General features: G+C 41.8%; 1 protein-coding gene across 4 annotated transcripts; it reads left to right on the forward strand.

Moving 5' to 3' along the window:
• Positions 1-2,266: 2,266 nt before the first annotated feature.
• LOC117403745 (endoplasmic reticulum aminopeptidase 1-like) lies at positions 2,267-19,130 on the forward strand. Of its 4 annotated transcripts, none has more exons than XM_059030773.1 (19): positions 2,267-2,442; positions 4,058-4,613; positions 5,197-5,335; positions 5,580-5,714; positions 6,466-6,586; positions 6,833-6,987; positions 7,582-7,695; positions 8,076-8,207; positions 8,930-9,061; positions 9,732-9,815; positions 12,613-12,770; positions 13,313-13,392; positions 13,900-14,083; positions 14,347-14,503; positions 15,162-15,346; positions 15,962-16,123; positions 17,287-17,427; positions 17,601-17,682; positions 18,090-19,130. In XM_059030773.1, the coding sequence occupies exons 2-19, from the start codon at positions 4,084-4,086 to the stop codon at positions 18,234-18,236; spliced, it is 2,838 nt and encodes a 945-aa protein (XP_058886756.1). In that variant the 5' UTR covers positions 2,267-2,442; positions 4,058-4,083; the 3' UTR covers positions 18,237-19,130. The 4 variants fall into 4 exon arrangements, with proteins under 4 accessions (XP_058886756.1, XP_058886941.1, XP_058886877.1 ...); XM_059030958.1 differs by having other exon boundaries at positions 2,267-2,437; XM_059030894.1 differs by having other exon boundaries at positions 2,267-2,416.
• Positions 19,131-19,357: the final 227 nt, after the last annotated feature.

Below are 19,357 nucleotides of genomic sequence, written 5' to 3' on the forward strand. Positions count from 1 at the left end.
TTAAGCAAGAACAGCAGCTGCGAATGATACTGAACACACACAAACAATAGGATTTAAACAGGTAAGAAACACACATTCTATTCATTTAATATTACTGCCTAATTAGTTTCCAAAGCTGTTCTTTGGAGAACCTCTTTAGGCTGATGTTAAAATGAGTATTGAGATCCCTGGTGGGACTGGAACATTTTACAATAAACAAACAGCCTAGAGTTGATAAATTCAACACAGGCTAACGACTTTCTTACATGTATAAAAGGCATGTGGTTCACTGTAGATTTGAATTCCCCCTCCTGTAGCAGCAAGGTTATAGCGCAAACAGGGCCAACACAAAGTCCAATAAATGTATTTACTTCAGGATCTGATAGAACGGGATTTTATAAATGAATTGCAGTAAAAACAGTAACCAGTCTAACAGAAACAGTAACACCACTCTTTTTTTATTTAGTAATTGATTTTGACACATTTTTCTCCCAATTTGAAATGTCCAATTGTATTTTTAGGCTCAGCTCACCGCTACCACCCCTGCGCTGACTCGGGAGTGACGAAGACGAATAGACGCTGTCCTCCGAAACGTCAGCCGACCGCTTCTTTTCACTCTGCAGGCCCGCCATGCAGCCAACCCATACAATTTCAGCAGCAGTTGTGCATGTCACTTCATACTTGCAAAAATTCTGACCAGCAAGTGTGCTTTCGCTGTGTGATTGCGAACTTGCAATAGGGAGTGAAGGATTTTTATATGAGGTAGAAGAAGGTACAGAGGTGTTTGCATATAACCCAGAAACGCTAATAAGAAGTGCATTAAAGTACTGATAGAATACAACACATATGTTTCTCTGTTTCCTAACCGTCATGAAAAAAATTAAATTAAAAGAGCGAGTATAAGTATTCAGTCCCCACATGTTGTTACAGCTGTTGAAGTAACATACCTGCAATTAGGTACCAATTAGTAACATACCTGCAATACTCTTGCTCTTATTGTATTACTTGTATTGTATTACTTGTATTGTAACACTTGAAATGTATTTGCTTACGATTGTAAGTCGCCCTGGATAAGGGCGTCTGCTAAGAAATAAATAAATAAATAAATAAATAAATAAATAAATAATAATAATAATAATAATAATAATAATAATAATAATAATAACCTCACTGTCAACGACACCAGCTCTCTGTATGCATTGTATTTGAATCGACACAGGCAAGCTTACTGCCTATTCAGGGAGTTTTTAGGTCTAATCGTAGTGCAGAGATGAACTTTCGGGGGGGTATATCAGAACGGTGATGAGTAACACCCCAATGGACTTTCACTGAAATAACATCTTATTTATTTGACTTTTATATGTATTTGTATTTTATATATGTACGTGCATTCATTCATGTATCTGTATTATTATTTATTTATGCCATTAAATTAACTAATAATAATAATAATAATGATAATAATAATAATAATAATAATAATAATAATAATAATAATAATAATAATAATAATAATAATAATAATAAAGTTTTTATTCTACAATTACTGATTTTGTTTTTTGTGAAATCTCTACAAATTATACATTTTCACTGGGTTAACCTGTTGAAGACAAGCATATGCTCGATATGTACATCTTATCAAAACGTACTATGATGTACTACAGTATTACCAACAAGTACTATAGTATATTGTGGAGTAGTGGTTAGGGCTCTGGACTCTTGACCGGAGGGTCGTGGGTTCAATCCCAGGTGGGGGACACTGATAAATGGGTAATTGTATGTAAAATAATGTGATATCTTGTAACAATTGTCAGTCGCCCTGGATAAGGGCGTCTGCTAAGAAATAAACAACAACAATAATAATAATAATAATAATAATAATAGTGCTATAGTACTTTTTTGTAAGGGCACAGCTACAGCGTCGGAGGACAACGCAGTTTACAGGGAAGCCCGCAGGCGCCGGGTCCGTCTACAGGGGTCGCTGGTGCGCGGTGAGCCGAGGACACCCTAGCCGACCTCATCAGTTGTATTTCCTACAAGTACGAATCTTTCACTTACACAGCGCCCCTAGTGGCAATACAACCGCAGCGCACCTATAGCAAGTACCGAAATCAGCAACACTTCCTGTATCAATTAATCCCAACACAGGGGTTAAGTGACCTCTGAAATTAGCTGTCATTATTATTATATTTTAACCCTCTGCAAAACACATGTTTGTATGTTACAAACATTTTTTTAGCACATCGTAGAAATATAAAATAAAAAACCTAAATAATAAAACACGGGTTTGTTTCACATTGCTGTTGCCTCCACTAGCCAGGCTTCTTTTTAGTTTTATTTTCAGTTTCATAAAATACGTATGAAAGCAGAAGACAAAGCGTCTTTCATATCTGCTTACTGCACGTTTATTCTTTTAATGACCGGAACGTCCTGCACGGTGTGTGTTCTGTAGTGAAAGGTTTGGTAAGTTTAAACTAGCATTAGTCAACAACGTGCATAGCTTCGTTAATGACCAACACTACCTGTTGCTGTCCCTATCTGTGTTTTGTTTAAGTTAAGTGACGGACTACACAACATCTGAAGCGAAAGTGGCCTTTGCCTTGTCATTGCAGAGAGAGACAGGCCCACAGTTATATAGCAGGTGGTGTAACTATTTTATTCTGGTTAAATTGATGCATTTTATTCGCTTTATAATGTCTTCCGTGAACGATATGGAACCCCCTGGAATAAACGACGTTTGTTTTTCAATACTTCCTGAAATACAACAGTCGGTACTGTACTCGCGTTAAACCCAAGTTTATGTATTATTTTATTTTCTGCGACGCCGTTTATCCGAATCAGAAACACGGTTACGTTGTATTTAATATTTGATGGGGGCTGAAGGTTCTCGATCTGTTTACTAAGTAACACATGGAGATAAGATTCAATAATTGGTCTGCATCTTTAAATTATTTGTATTTACCCCAGTGCAAAGTGTTTTTTATTTGTTATAAGTAAATTGTAATAAAATAATAATAATAATAATAATAATAATAATAATAATAATAATAATAATAATATCCAAGTATCCGACAGTCTGTGTTGAAAAGGGGACTCTGATCCACCCTCTAACCCTACCCTATTGTCCACTCTCCACACATCAGTATGGTGTGGGATTACCATGATTATGCAGGTGGCCATCAATACGGTACAGTATAGTATAGTTATTACTGTCAGGCTGAAGTTTTAACAGTGCCCATAACTCTGTGTATTCACCTGCCCCAGAACAACACAGCAAAAGACAGCGTGAGGCACTGGAATAGGTGCAGGCTGACATGAAGGCAACGCGGCTCTGTAGGGTTAGGCTTTGCAAGATGAAGAAAATGAATAGGTCAGCTAGGTCAAGGGGAAGTGCGAACACTCAGATCACTTCAGATCACAGCATGAACAAGTCACACCTGAGTCTGCAGGGTTAGTAATAGGAGTTGTACATGCAGTATATAGAAGGACTAGTGTATATAACATCCGACTCCTGGCTCCTAATAATTACATAATATACTGAATATACGGCGCTGAACCCTAGGATGAGCTGGAATTTCACTGCCCCTCCCTCAAGCACACTGTTGACAGTTGTGCAGTGTTAGTGTTGTGAACTAACGTCCACGTTTCCTGAGCCAGGTTCAACCCAGTCCTCCAGAATCAGAAGCTGGTAAATCAGCCTGTTTCACTCTGTCCACTCTTAATGTTTTTTTGTGTCTTAATGTTTTTTTGTGTATACTGTTTATGGGTATTGTTTTGTGTCCCCATCAGTGTACACATTTAAAAACAAAGTACTTAAAGTCAGTCTTGTGGACAATGAGAAAACTACAAGACTCATCAGGCCTTTGGTGAAAAAATACCATAGAACAAACTAAATGCCACTTGCATTACTATAAACAATCAGGTATGTGCTAGAAAAAAAGAGAAGTTCATTGATCAAATATCAACTGATGAACTTGACATGATGTCCCTTTTAGTGCACTAACCATGTGCCTGTTCTGGTTCTGTGCATCAGTCTGTCTCTTAAACCACTTGCTCACGTCCGGTACTTTATTTCCAGATCCTTGGACCGAGCTGTATTGAAGCATGCAGTCCAGACTGCGGGGAACCTCACTGAGGCGTCACTTACTGGCAGCAGCTCTGCTTGTTGCTCTAACAGCCCAGTGCTCAGCAAGCGCAGGACAGGGTGAAGAGAGCAGCAGTGAGACCATCTCTCTTCTAGCCACCAACGGACAGCCTTTCCCCTGGAACAAAATGAGACTTCCTAGCTCTGTCAGTCCGCTCCACTACGACCTTCTGATCCACCCCAATCTCACCACGCTGGACTTCACCGGCTCAGTCAAGATCACCGTTGAGGTCAAAGAGGATACCGGCTTCGTGGTCCTGCACAGCAAGCATCTCCAGATCTCCAAGGCAGTCATTCAGCAGGGAGGGGGTGGGACCAGCCCGCTGCAGGTGTTGGAATACCCTGCGTATGAGCAAGTGGCACTGCTTTCAGCCACGCCTCTGGTTACCAACAGGCTGTATGTGATTTCCATCGAGTATGCGGCTAACCTGTCCGAGAGCTTCCACGGCTTTTATAAAAGCACCTATCGAACACAAGAAGGAGAAGTCAGGTAAACCGGCAGAATCTTACCGTAGTGTAACTTGATTTCCAGTTAACCCTAGCCTTACATTAGTTCAGGACAAGCCCCCACAACACCCACGAATTAATGGTATTTATTTGATGATTGTGGAGTATGGTACAGGAGGAGACATTTGACCATGGGGGTTGATTAAAGTGGCGATAGGAGGAGGTGGAAGAATGGGAATCGATAAAACAAAAAGATGGATGAGTGACAGGTCGATTTATATCTTTTATGATTGACTGAAAGGTGACGTAACATATGTGTGAGTGTTAGTACTTCCTCCCAAACTGAACTTACATTACACATAATTGCAATTCACTTCATTCACGTTCCAGTTTCGAAACATGAGAATTGCACAGTATACTGTATATAAGTGAATGAAAAGTTTATTTTACGAGGACATAACATTATGATAAATAGGCAAACCATAGAGGAACATCTCAGATAAGCCTAATTAACATCGCAGTAAAACCTGTAATGTTTCAAACTGCTCTCCAATGGGAGTCTTATTCCCACTCGGTTTCATCTAGGTAATCTAATAGTGATCTGATGCCTGCCTTGTGTGTTACAGAGTCCTGGCCTCGACCCAGTTTGAGCCCACGGCGGCCCGCCTGGCATTTCCCTGCTTCGACGAGCCTGCTTTCAAAGCCAACTTCTCCATCAAGATCCGAAGAGAGGCCAAGCACATCGCCTTGTCAAACATGCCCCTGGTACAGACAGTGCAGCAGTTTCTTCATTTAAACTTGAAAACAGGAGAAAACAAACCTTATTCCAACACTTACAACTCCCACTTGCTCTTGCACAAGAGAGTTAGCCCCAGTGGTGTTTTAGCAATGTAACCTTCTAGCTCTCTGCCTCGTTGGACTTGCCCAGCCAGAGACTCCCAGAGGCTCCTAGTTGAGTTGCTGCCCTAACCCCTCCTGCATTCAGCCCTGCTTGTGTTCCTCTCTGTAGGTGAAGTCTGAGGCCCTGGGTGGTGGGCTGCTGGAGGATCATTTCGACATGAGTGTGAAGATGAGCACCTACCTGGTGGCGTTTATCGTGTCCGATTTCGTATCGGTCAGCAAGATGAGCGATAACGGAGTCAAGGTAAACGTGTAGCATGCGTGCAGCGGAGTGCAGACCCAGTAAAGTGAGAATGTTTGGGGAGAATTCTTATAAGGCACAACCTTGAGTGGGAGATGGTGGTTCCCCATCTACAGGTTCATTTTGCTTTTTTGAATCCTTCACTCTTTCTGTAACCAAAGTTATTATTACTGAACAACAACTATACTTACTGTGCTGGATGTTAGTCCCAGAACACTGATGGTTCTGTGGATGGGCTTTTGTCTTGGAAGATGGTGCAATTTCTCGTTTGGTCTGTTAAAACATGTATTATGCAATATAACTTTGATCAGGCAGCAAAATGCATTGTGGATGGTCATTAAATTTGCATAAAAGTCCTGTTATGGATCTCCCCTTCAATGAACACTTGGGGCCAGTTTTTCAAAACTTGCAATTTGGATTTTGTAATCCTATATTTTGTGATCGAGATTACTTTTATCTGGATAGTTTTGATCCGTTTTTTTTTCTCCAGAAAATGTCGCTGCTGGATTACATTTATCCAGATTACAAATAATGACGATTACTAAAAATCTGTTTTTTTTAAGTAATCTCGATCACAAAATATAGGATTACAAAATCCAGGTCATTTTTATCCAGTTTTGAAAAACTGGCCCCTGGAGACTACTATTGTGGATGGATTGGGAAAGGTGACAAGACAATGCATTTGCATGAGGGCCATGTATGAGCGAATGCATCCGCTGTTCTTGTAACCATTATCTTTACCACTTTGTAACAGATCTCAGTCTATGCTGTGCCGGAGAAGATAGATCAAGCACATTTTGCTTTAGAAGCTGCAGCTAAACTCCTTGACTTCTATGAAGACTATTTTAAAATCCCATACCCGCTCCCGAAACAAGGTAAGATACTGTGTGTTAATGACTGTGTTATTCCCATACCCCTATGAGCCGAGGACTGGGTGTTCATGCAAACAAGATCCTGCATCTTGGTGAATTATTCAAATAAAGATCTTACAGTCCAAAGGTTAAAAGCCTGGGAGGACCACAATTGACACAGTGTAATGAGTGTCCATTTTGGTTTTGTTGATTGGATTGTTAATTGTTGAAAACTTTAGTTCTTTTTCTTGCTTTTTATCTCTTTTGCAGACCTGGCTGCTATTCCTGATTTCCAGTCCGGAGCGATGGAGAACTGGGGCCTGACAACCTACCGGGAGTCGGCCCTCCTGTTCAACCCAAAAACCTCCTCGGCCTCAGAGAAGCTGGGCATCACCATGATCATCGCTCACGAGCTGGCACACCAGGTACCAGGGGCTCGCTCCTGCAGGGCGGAGGGCAAAGGCATGCGCTAATTCAGCTCTGATTCACAGCTGCTTCAGTCACAACTGACTGGACTTCTCTCTGGAATGCATTTTACAAGCTGGCTGTGAAAATATCCAGGCTCTTGAGCTCAATACGGTTTATTTAGCTCACTTATGTCTCTTCTGAATATCCAATTTTAATGGGTTTTTAAAAGGGTTTAAAAGGACAAGCCATTGTCTTTGGTTAAATAAAAGATTATAAGAACTATGATTTTGACAAGTTATGTAAATGACCCCCAGGCAACCCGGCCTATCAGACCCATTGTCACAAAAGATGCCCTGTCCACCTCCCGCCCTCTGTCTACGGTCTTTACAGTATTGTGCTCCCTTTTAATTTGATACACAAATGTGTTTAATTCCTGATTAGGCAATGTACTCTGTAACTCACAAAGAGCGCACTCTGGTCTTGGTTGTGGACAACACAAATGCTGGTAAAGTGAATCATTTGAAAGGGTTTTCATTTCAAACAGGGAGCAGTGCTTCAGGTGTGTGTTGAGCGAGTTCTAATCCAGGCCTCTCGCCTCTCGTCTCTCGCAGTGGTTTGGTAACCTGGTTACCATGGAGTGGTGGAATGACTTGTGGCTGAACGAAGGCTTCGCCAAGTTCATGGAGTATGTGTCTGTCAACATCACCAATCCGGAGCTGCAGGTGGTGAGTGGAAAATGCTTATCCATTCTCAAGAACCCTTGGTAAGGACACTCTTTATCACTAATATTGAGAGGATAGGAATGTGGAGGTACGTGTTCGCTCTGGTCTAGTCTGTGTGGGTCATGATGTTACTGCTAACCCTGAGAGACCCTGTTGTAATGAATCTCATCCTAGCGGCTGATCACTTAATTATACTGACATCAGCCTATGGCCCACACTTCCCTCTCGATATAGAGCTTGCTCTTCAGTTGAATGGTAAGACGTTCATCTTTGAACCGTGTGGTTTGCAGCTCGCATCCAACCCTTGCCTTTCCATTCAGTTCAATGAGTTGAGATGCCAGCACATTACACTCTGGCTGACAGTGTCGTTCTGTCCTCTGCAGGAGGATTACTTCCTGGGACAGTGCTTCAATGCCATGGAGGTGGATGCTCTGAGCTCCTCCCACCCCATCTCCACTCCAGTGCAGAACCCCGCCCAGATCCAGGAGATGTTCGATGATGTGTCCTATGCAAAGGTAGAATAAGAATCTTCTAATCGTATTAATGATAGAGGCTACAGGTTTTGAGGTGTTGGAGTCTGTTCAATTGATCTTAACTGGTGGATCTGGAAACCACCACTAGATCATTAAAGTAGAGCCTTTTTTGAACTTTTCTTTAATCTAACATCATTTAGATTCATTGAATAGATCCCATTGTCTTAAAATGTGGAATCTTATTGTTCATATTGCTCACTGAAAAGGGACTGTTTTGTCCACAAACCTCTAACAATACATACTTTATAAATACTTTTTTCAAAATTTTCCATGTGTCCATTTTACAAGCCATTCTAGAATTCCTCTTTCACTTTGCCCCCATGGAGTTTTACAAACCATTCTAGAATTCCTCTTTCACTTTGCCCCCATAGAGTTTTACAAACCATTCTAGAATTCCTCTTTCACTTTGCCCCCATGGAGTTTTACAAACCATTCTAGAATTCCTCTTTCACTTTGCCCCCATGGAGTTTTACAAACCATTCTAGAATTCCTCTTTCACTTTGCCCCCATGGAGTTTTACAAACCATTCTAGAATTCCTCTTTCACTTTGCCCCCATGGAGTTTTACAAACCATTCTAGAATTCCTCTTTCTCTTTGCCCCCATGGAGTTTTTGGAGTCTAGTTCATCTTGTAGTCCGTTGACAGGCTTTAACACTGAAGAGTTTCTCACATGTTTTAATATAGTTTGATTTGTTTTGTTCCAGGGTGCTTGCATATTAAATATGTTAAGAGACTTCCTGACTGCAGATGCTTTCAAAATCGGCATTATCCGCTACCTGCGTCGCTACAGTTACGAGAACACCCGCAATGAACACCTCTGGGAAAGCCTCACCAATGTAAGCAAGATCATCCTTCTTTACACCTTATTAATGATTTACCTTATCAATGTCACGGACTGTCCAAGGCGACCAGTACTATGGCAACGAGCAATGTTTTTGCAAACAGTGTCTTTACAGCTATAGAAAGGCTGCTTTGCACAAGCAGTTATAGGGCTTTTAAAGTGCATTGAGCTAACTTAATCATTCCAGCAAATCATACCTAATATGTATTGATTAGAAAACAAATGTTGAATTAGATTTGTTTTCTAGTCTGTTAGTGAAGAATAATTATTGATGACTCTGTGCAGATACTGCAGTGTTGCACTCCTGTTTCAAAAGGTCATGTAAAGTCAAGTCGTCGCCATATGAAAAGCAGCTCTAGGTTACTGGGGTGACGAGGCAATGCGGGAAGCTTCTGGGAGTTTTATATTTTGTAAAGAAAATAAAGGGCGGGCATTTTTAATGTTTCAAGTTTTTTTTATTATTCTTGTGAAATATATAGTATAAAACGAAACCTTCTGAATTGTTTTTTTTTTAATGTACGAGAACTCAAACTCCCAGAAGCAGCTTTTTACTCTTTGCTACGTTTCCTGAGTGGAAAGGATTAGGAGTCCTGTGAAGAGCTTTCAAAGAGACATTAAGATGGGAATGAGTGTTGCTGAGAGGCAGGCATGTGTTTGCTCTGCAGATTTGCCAGTCGGATGATCTGGATGAGGGGCGTCTGCAGGGAGATGGGTTTTGTGCAGGAAACCAGCAGCTTTCAGCAACCGCGGTAAGAGATCACATGATATCAGGCCTTATTATCAAAGTGTTTACTGGTCTTTAAAAGGATTAAATCAAACATACAGTGCCTTGCGAAAGTATTCGGCCCCCTTGAACTTTGCGACCTTTTGCCACTTCAGGCTTCACACATAAAGATATGAAATTGTAATTTTTTGTGAAGAATCAACAACAAGTGGGACACAATCATGAAGTGGAACGAAATTTATTGGATATTTCAAACTTTTTTAACAAATAAAAAACTGAAAAATTGGGCGTGCAAAATTATTCAGCCCCCTTAAGTTAATACTTTGTAGCGCCACCTTTTGCTGCGATTACAGCTGTAAGTCGCTTGGGGTATGTCTCTATCAGTTTTGCACATCGAGAGACTGAAATTTTTGCCCATTCCTCCTTGCAAAACAGCTCGAGCTCAGTGAGGTTGGATGGAGAGCATTTGTGAACAGCAGTTTTTGACTTGGCCATTCTAACACCTGGATATGTTTATTTGTGAACCATTCCATTGTAGATTTTGCTTTATGTTTTGGATCATTGTCTTGTTGGAAGACAAATCTCCATCCCAGTCTCAGGTCTTTTGCAGACTCCATCAGGTTTTCTTCCAGAATGGTCCTGTATTTGGCTCCATCCATCTTCCCATCAATTTTAACCATCTTCCCTGTCCCTGCTGAAGAAAAGCAGGCCCAAACCATGATGCTGCCACCACCATGTTTGACAGTGGGGATGGTGTGTTCAGGGTGATGAGCTGTGTTGCTTTTACGCCAAACATAACGTTTTGCATTGTTGCCAAAAAGTTCGATTTTGGTTTCATCTGACCAGAGCACCTTCTTCCACATGTTTGGTGTGTCTCCCAGGTGGCTTGTGGCAAACTGTAAACGACACTTTTTATGGATATCTTTAAGAAATGGCTTTCTTCTTGCCACTCTTCCATAAAGGCCAGATTTGTGCAGTATACGACTGATTGTTGTCCTATGGACAGAGTCTCCCACCTCAGCTGTAGATCTCTGCAGTTCATCCAGAGTGATCATGGGCCTCTTGGCTGCATCTCTGATCAGTCTTCTCCTTGTATGAGCTGAAAGTTTAGAGGGACGGCCAGGTCTTGGTAGATTTGCAGTGGTCTGATACTCCTTCCATTTCAATATTATCGCTTGCACAGTGCTCCTTGGGATGTTTAAAGCTTGGGAAATCTTTTTGTATCCAAATCCGGCTTTAAACTTCTCCACAACAGTATCTCGGACCTGCCTGGTGTGTTCCTTGTTCTTCATGATGCTCTCTGCGCTTTAAACGGACCTCTGAGACTATCACAGTGCAGGTGCATTTATACGGAGACTTGATTACACACAGGTGGATTCTATTTATCATCATTAGTCATTTAGGTCAACATTGGATCATTCAGAGATCCTCACTGAACTTCTGGAGAGAGTTTGCTGCACTGAAAGTAAAGGGGCTGAATAATTTTGCACGCCCAATTTTTCAGTTTTTTATTTGTTAAAAAAGTTTGAAATATCCAATAAATTTCGTTCCACTTCATGATTGTGTCCCACTTGTTGTTGATTCTTCACAAAAAATTACAGTTTCATATCTTTATGTTTGAAGCCTGAAATGTGGCAAAAGGTTGCAAAGTTCAAGGGGGCCGAATACTTTCGCAAGGCACTGTAGCTATGTTATAAAGCAGCAGGAACATCTTTCAGCATCTCTTGCTTTGCATTGCAATCCAGGATTGCATTGTTGCATCCAATGAAAAAAAGTTATTTACAAACCGCTAACCAAGATCATGCAACAGTCTCTTGAGACAGGGGTTGTACCGACAGACTGGAGAATTGCAAACGTAATACCGATCCACAAAAAGGGAGACAAAACCGAACCAGGTAACTACAGACCAATAAGCCTGACTTATGTAAACTTATGGAAACTATAATAAGATCCAAAATGGAAAATTACCTATATGGGAACAGTATCCTGGGAGACAGTCAGCATGGTTTTATGAAAGGGAGATCGTGTCTAACTAACCTGCTTGATTTTTTTGAGGATGCAGCATTGACAATGGATAATTGCAAAGCATATGACATGGTTTATTTAGATTTCCAGAAAGCTTTTGACAAAGTCCTGCATAAAAGATTAATTCTCAAACTGAATGCAGTAAGGATCCAAGGAAATGCATGCACATGGATTAGGGAGTGGTTAACATGTAGAAAACAGAAAGTACTGATTAGAGGAGAAACCTCTAAATGGAGCAAGGTAACCAGTGGAGTACCACTGCTCTTCGTAATCTACATTAATGACTTAGATTCTGGTATAGTAAGCAAACTTGTTAAATTTGCAGACAACACAAAAATAGGAGGAGTGAATCTATTCAGTCTTGAACAAAGAAGACTATGCGGCGATCTGATTCAAGCATTCAAAAATCCTAAAAGGTATTGACAATGTCGACCCAGGGGACTTTTTTGACCTGAAAAAAGAAACAAGGACCAGGGGTCACAAATGGAGATTAGATAAAGGGGCATTCAGAACAGAAAATAAGAGGCACTTTTTTACACAGAAAATGGTGGGAGTCTAGAACCAACTCCCCAGTAATGTTGTTGAAGCTGACACCCTGGGATCCTTCAAGAAGCTGCTTGATGAGATTCTGGGATCAATAAGCTACTAACAACCAGACGAGCAAGATGGACTGAATGGCCTCCTCTCGTTTGTTAACTTTCTTCTGTTTTTATGTTCTAATGCTGATGCTTTCAGCAGAGCCCTAAGAGATCAGAGCAGTGCTTTGGGTAGTTTATTGTGAATTGTGTGTGTTTCAGAAATGGTACATGCATGACGAGCTGGATGTGAAGACCATGATGAACACCTGGACCCTACAGCAGGGCTTCCCCCTGATCAGTGTGAGCGTGCGCGGGAGGGAGGTGCGCCTGAGCCAGGAGAGATACCTCAAGGGCTCCGACCCCTCCCAGTCCTCCCAGTAAGACTGGAGCTCCACTGGAAATGCATTTAGCCTGTCGACATTTAACAAATGGTCCCAGACTGAACTTGTTTGTGAACTCGTACATTATTTTACTAACACAGTACATCAGGGTCTAGTTTAATGATCTCAGCCGTGGTGACGGATCTTAATACTGTCGTCTTTTATTATTCCTGCTGGTGTTTTCTCACTCGACCAGCTTATTAACATTACTCAATACAATAAAGATACAGTGAAAGGAGGTCCTCTGAAAATCAGAGACATTTAGTATTGAGGTTCGCCACTCTTAAATATACCCCATAATCTTATTTTTTTCCTTTTAAAAATAAAAGGTATTTTATGCCAGCTATTTTTCTACCTGTTAAGATAGCCCCACTAGCCCCCCTGTATTTTGAACGGTATACACTTTCTTAAAGAAAACAATACCAGCTTGATTTGTAAGCTTAGGGTCCCTGAATAAGCATCACAGTTTACTGGGTTGCCTGGGGAAAATAGTTTTTAAATGTTATTTATTTCTAAGAAGTGTATTGTTTGCTTTCCAGGTACTTGTGGCATATTCCATTGACCTACATTACCAGTAACTCCAACACAGTCCACAGATTCCTGCTTAAAACCAAGAACGGTACGGTATAGCACAGCACCTGCAGGCTTATTGAGAAGTCCTGTAATAGAATATAAGATTCCAAGTGTAGGGGTCCCAGGCCTCACCTGGTGAAAGCACTGGCGCGGGTGTGAGTCCTACAGTCAGGGGAGTGAGGGTTCCTGGCTGTGCCACGTTGTCGAGCTCCTGGGTGTAAAGAGGCGATTGTCTTGGCAGTGGGATCGGAGGACACCCACTGACTTTCAGTTGTCCTGAAATGTGTGGGGAGTTGCTGTGGTGAGGGAACATAATTGGACATTTTAAATTGGGGAGAAAAACTAACAAGACAAAACAGAAGACCCCATGAATTTGAATGTGTATGTGTACAGCACTGTATAAGTCTTGCAAATGAAATAATCTAACCCTTGCTCAAACCCAAACTCAAGACTGAACATCCCTACTTTAAAACTTCATAAAGCTCCTGATTGAAAAGCGTTGTGCATGGAGCCCCCAGTTTGTGTGTTTACTCAATGAAAGCTTCTTCCCCAGATGTCCTCTTTCTCCCTGAGGAGGTGGAGTGGATCAAGTTCAATGTGGGGATGAACGGATATTACATTGTGCACTACGAAGGCGAGGGCTGGGATGCCCTGATCAACCTGCTTCAGAAGAACCACACGGCTCTGAGCAGCAATGACAGGGCCAGTCTCCTCAACAACGCCTTCCAGCTGGTCAGGTGAGGAGTTCAGCAGCAGTACACCCTTCATTCGAGAGCAGCCACTGTAGCTTCAAATGAAGCTTCAGCATTACCTTTCTATGGGATTTGCAAATGGACTTTTATTGACTTTATCGTATGACCTGGAGATGTGTTTTGAAAATCCCAGCAACTTATCAATGTGTGTGTGTGTTTGTGTGTGTGTGTGTGTGTGGTTGTGTGTGTGTGTGTGTGCGCGCGTTTGTGTTTGTGTGTGTGTGTGCGTTTGCGTTTGTGTTTGTCAGCATCGGGAAGCTGCCCCTGGACAAGGCCCTGGACCTGACCCTCTATCTGAAGCACGAGACGGAGATCATGCCAGTGACGCAGGGCCTGAGTGAGCTCATCCCACTCTACAAGCTCATGGAGAAGAGAGACATGAGCGATGTGGAGAACAAGATGAAGGTAGGATCGCATTCTTCAACCCGTTCAGCACTGAGACACTTTGCAGAAAGACTACTTCAATAGTTTCAGTGCCAGATACTGAAAAAGGGCTAAAATATTATACTAGATTAGTTGGAGTCATCTTTCCTGTATTATTGAGTGGGTGGAGTTTTGAGTGAGTGGTTATGTTTGATAGACCTGTATACACATCTGCAGGGATGAAAGATAGTTATTTGGAACAAAGAAAACTTGGTAGCTTTATGTTTCTGACCCCAGCAACAGACTAGACTCCATGTGATGGAAGCAGACTGCCCCACTTGCTGTAGCTTACTGTGTAAACACACTTCAGAGGTCATTTTAATTTACTTACTACTTTAAAAACAATGTTTTCAGTTATTCTCAGTGGTTCTAGATTCTGTTGCTCCATTACTGACTTACTATCAACTTTACCAGAATCCACCTGGCTGTGAACTTGCTTGGGCATTGAACAGATTTCCTTGTTGCATTTAAATCATGTGACAGTGTGATCTTTGAACTCTGTTGACCCCACCAGCTTTGCATATACATATAGCGAGAGTAGGTGGGGCGTGCAGAATAGAAAAGTCAATTTGATAAAGCACATTGCATGGCAGATTCATCACAACAAGCGCGTGTGTTCCTCTGGTTGTGGTTCTTTCAGGGCTACATAGTGCAGCTGTTCAGAGAGCTGATTGACAGGCAGACGTGGAGTGACGAGGGCTCTGTGTCTCAGAGGATGCTGCGCAGTTACCTGCTCATGTTCGCCTGCGTGCGTGGATACCAGCCCTGCGTGGACAAGGCTGAGCGCTTGTTCCAGGAATGGAAGGAGTCCGATGGGAATCTAAGGTCAGCCCTCTCACTCGTCTGGGACAGCCATGGATGCTGATGTTGCAAGATCAAAGAAGCATTGGCAGTTAAAGTAATACAGTGCTGTTTGCTGCACAGAGAAGTGCTAAGAGAGATTAAATATTGAACACAGAAAAGATAAAGCATGTATGGTCTGCTTGGCACATAGAAGATCCCAATAGGACCATTTTGAAGAAGAACATTGTTTTCAACTCTGGTACTCCAAAACTCTCAAACAAGCCAAATAATCGTGCCTGGCTATATTACTACCTTAGTTCAGATAAAGACTTCCCCAGTCTCCATATCCAAAGACATACAGTTAGGACCACTGCCCAGTCTCCCTCCCTGAATGAATCCACATCTAAAAAGTGTGTATGCTTGTGCTATCTACATTTCCATCAAAAAATGGTCCTTGCTAAGCGACTGTCACTAAAGAGGCATTTGCGTGATTGTCAGCTGTCAGCTGTGAAAGACCCAATGAACTTCTTTGTCACATTGTGCTTTTAAAGTTGTGCCGTTACTCATTTGCTTGTGTAACAGATTGCTTGTTTAAAACTCTGCCCCCGTGTTGAGTTCTGGCTGCTGCTGACCCGGCCCTCTCTGTTCTGTTCCCAGTTTGCCGAGCGACGTGGTGCTGGCGGTTTACTCTGTCGGAGCTCAGACGCCTGAAGGGTGGGACTTCCTGTTTGAGCAGTACCGCCGGTCCCTCTTCAGCGCAGTGAAGAGCCAGATTAAGTCAGCTCTGACCATCAGCAGGATGCCACACAAGCTTCAGTGGTGAGAATTTCCTGTTTGGTAACATTTCACCACCTTGTATATTCCAGTTTCCTCCTGCAGACCCCTGACTCCCCCACGCCCCAAATGGTATAATTCTGTTGTGAGCATTTCATTGAAGAAAAAAAATAATAATTCAAGCTCCATTCGTTTTTCAGTTTTCCAGTTTTGTGAGAGAACAAAAAACAAAACTTTTTTTTTTTTTTTTACCCTAATTTAAATTTCTGAAAACGTGCTTAGAAATGGAAATCATAAGAGTTGTTACACGATCGCTGCAGCCTCTTCTCAAATATGTCTTCTCTCTCAGTACAGATGGTACACCAACCCCTGATAACATACTGATTTGTGTATATCTGCTGTCTGCTCTGTGTTCTGCATTCAGAACCACTGTGTATTATAAACGCTGCTCTTATCAGTGTTCAGTTTGCTGTCTGCTGTGTTCTGCATTCAAAACCACTGTGTATCCTCTGTGTATTATAAACACTGCTCTTATCAGTGTTCAGTATGCTGTCTGCTCTGTGTTCTGCATTCAGAACCACTGTGTATTATAAACGCTGCTCTTATCAGTGTTCAGTATGCTGTCTGCTCTGTGTTCTGCATTCAGAACCACTGTGTATCCTCTGTGTATTATAAACACTGCTCTTATCAGTGTTCAATATGCTGTCTGCTCTGTGTTCTGCATTCAGAAACACTGTGTATTATAAACGCTGCTCTTATCAGTGTTCAGTATGCTGTCTGCTCTGTGTTCTGCATTCAGAACCACTGTGTATCCTCTGTGTATTATAAACACTGCTCTTATCAGTGTTCAGTATGCTGTCTGCTCTGTGTTCTGCATTCAGAACCACTGTGTATCCTCTGTGTATTATAAACACTGCTCTTATCAGTGTTCAGTATGCTGTCTGCTCTGTGTTCTGCATTCAGAACCACTGTGTATCCTCTGTGTATTATAAACGCTGCTCTTATCAGTGTTCAGTATGCTGTCTGCTCTGTGTTCTGCATTCAGAACCACTGTGTATCCTCTGTGTATTATAAACGCTGCTCTTATCAGTGTTCAGTATGCTGTCTGCTCTGTGTTCTGCATTCAGAACCACTGTGTATCCTCTGTGTATTATAAACGCTGCTCTTATCAGTGTTCAGTATGCTGTCTGCTCTATGTGCCCCCTCAGGATAATGGAACAAAGCCTTCAAGGAGACACCATGAAAACGCAGGACCTGCCCTACGTTGTTGTGTACGTCAGCAAAAACCCAGCCGGACACAAACATGCCTGGGAGTTCCTGAAGACTAACTGGCACACGCTGGTGAAAAAGTATGTGGGGTTTGACTGTTTGCGTTTGTCGGCAGTAGCCTGAATAATCTATTTTCTGACTTGTTTGGGGGAGGGTGGGTACCATGCTAAACTATGAGACAGACGCTGTGTTTCCTTACCTCTCCAGCAGGTGGCGCCTTGTCATGCTCATTTTCTATTTTTCCCTTGTAAAGGTTTGATCTGGGCTCCCATTCGATTGCACACATGGTGACTGGAGTGACTAACCAGTATTCCACAAGGGAGATGCTCGAGGAGGTAACGACACATCTTACTTACCTAACGGCAGGGTGGGGGTTAGCCAGCTGATTGGGGATTAGAATCAAGAGTGTAGTTTTACGATGTACATGATTTCGTGCAAGTAAAATTCAGATTGTAGCAGCTGTTGAATATATACATGGATTGGCTCTTGTTGGTGTGGCCATCTGCAGACTGTATTTAAAACAAGACTTGAATGCCTTGGACCTGTACTGTGACCTCAGTACCGTTGAACAGTTATTCTGCTGAGGATTGATAATAGGTGTAGAAGTAGTGGTATTGTTGTGAGTGATCAGGATTGAATACAGAGTGGCAGGTCAGCTCCAGTAGTGGTATTGTTGTGAGTGATCAGGATTGAATACAGAGCGGCAGGTCAGCTCCAGTACTAAAGCAGACTCTTTCCCCAGGTGAGAGGGTTCTTCGAGGCCCTGGAGGAGAGCGGGTCTCAGCTGCGCTGTGTCCAGCAGGCAGTGGAGAGCATCGAGGAGAACATCCGCTGGATGGACAAGAACCTGGACAAGGTCAAGGGCTGGCTGCAGCGCAATCACCTGTAAAGAGGTTCTCGAAAGCTGGACTGAGGGAGGTGGTTTCAGACCAGCTTTAATTTAACACCGAAGTCCTGATGGTTGTGGTCCCAGAATGTACAATTCAAAATGATCAGAGGCTGGAAGGGGTTTGTTCACTCCCGCATTCATCCTCCTTTGGGACTCATTTCATTTATCAGAGTAAAACAGAAAATCACACACCAGGCAGGCAATTCTTTAAAAAAAAAAAATAAATAACACAAACATATTTAATGCATTTGTAGGAACAAAAAATGTTTTTCAGTGCTATTACTGTTAAAATCTAGAAGGTGTGGCCATCTGCAGACTGTATTTAAAACAAGACTTGAATGCCTTGGACCTGTACTGTGACCTGTACCGTTGAACAGATATTCTGCTGAGGATTGATAATGTTATTATTATTATTATTATTTGTTTATTCAGCAGACGCCTTTATCCAAGGTGACTTACAGAGACTAGATGTTGATATGATTTATAGATTTTCTGACACTTGAGAAATGCTTCACTTTCCCATTGGTTAGTATCAGTGCGTCCTGAGCATTTTCAGTTTAATTTGAGCTTGGGCTAGCAACCGTCTAGCAAGCAGACTAGAACTGCAGCCCTTTCCTAAAAATTCAAGGATATTCTTTTTTCTATTTAAATTATACAACAAGGTTATTAAAAACAAAACAAGGTTTTCCTGCCCTGGGACTTCCTGTGTTTTGCCTGTAAATATGAAACTCTGTACCACTAAAAAGCTGAAGATCTGTTTAGTTTTTTCATAAATGTGAACCACTGATGCACAGAGCTTTCAGTTTTCTCCAACGAAAGCTTTAATGCCTAATTTTAAGTTTTATTTGCCAAAAAAAAAAAAGTGCCTTGTTTTAAATCATACATTCAAAACTGCTTATGTTTCCTGTGTTGTTAGCTTCTTTACTCTAATATTTGGGGGGGGGGGGGGGGGGGGGGGGGGGGGGTTCAACCTGTTTTAGTAAAATTACATTAGTCTGTTTATCACAGAGCAGCGTTCTTCTCTTTCAAACTAGCAATACCAATAGGTATTCCTTTTGCATACTAGTGTACACAGGGTGGTTCATAAACAATGCCTCTTTGAAACAAAACATTATTACAGA

Source organism: Acipenser ruthenus, chromosome 1 (genome assembly GCF_902713425.1).
Source record: "Acipenser ruthenus chromosome 1, fAciRut3.2 maternal haplotype, whole genome shotgun sequence".
Taxonomy (NCBI): Eukaryota; Metazoa; Chordata; class Actinopteri; order Acipenseriformes; family Acipenseridae; genus Acipenser; species Acipenser ruthenus.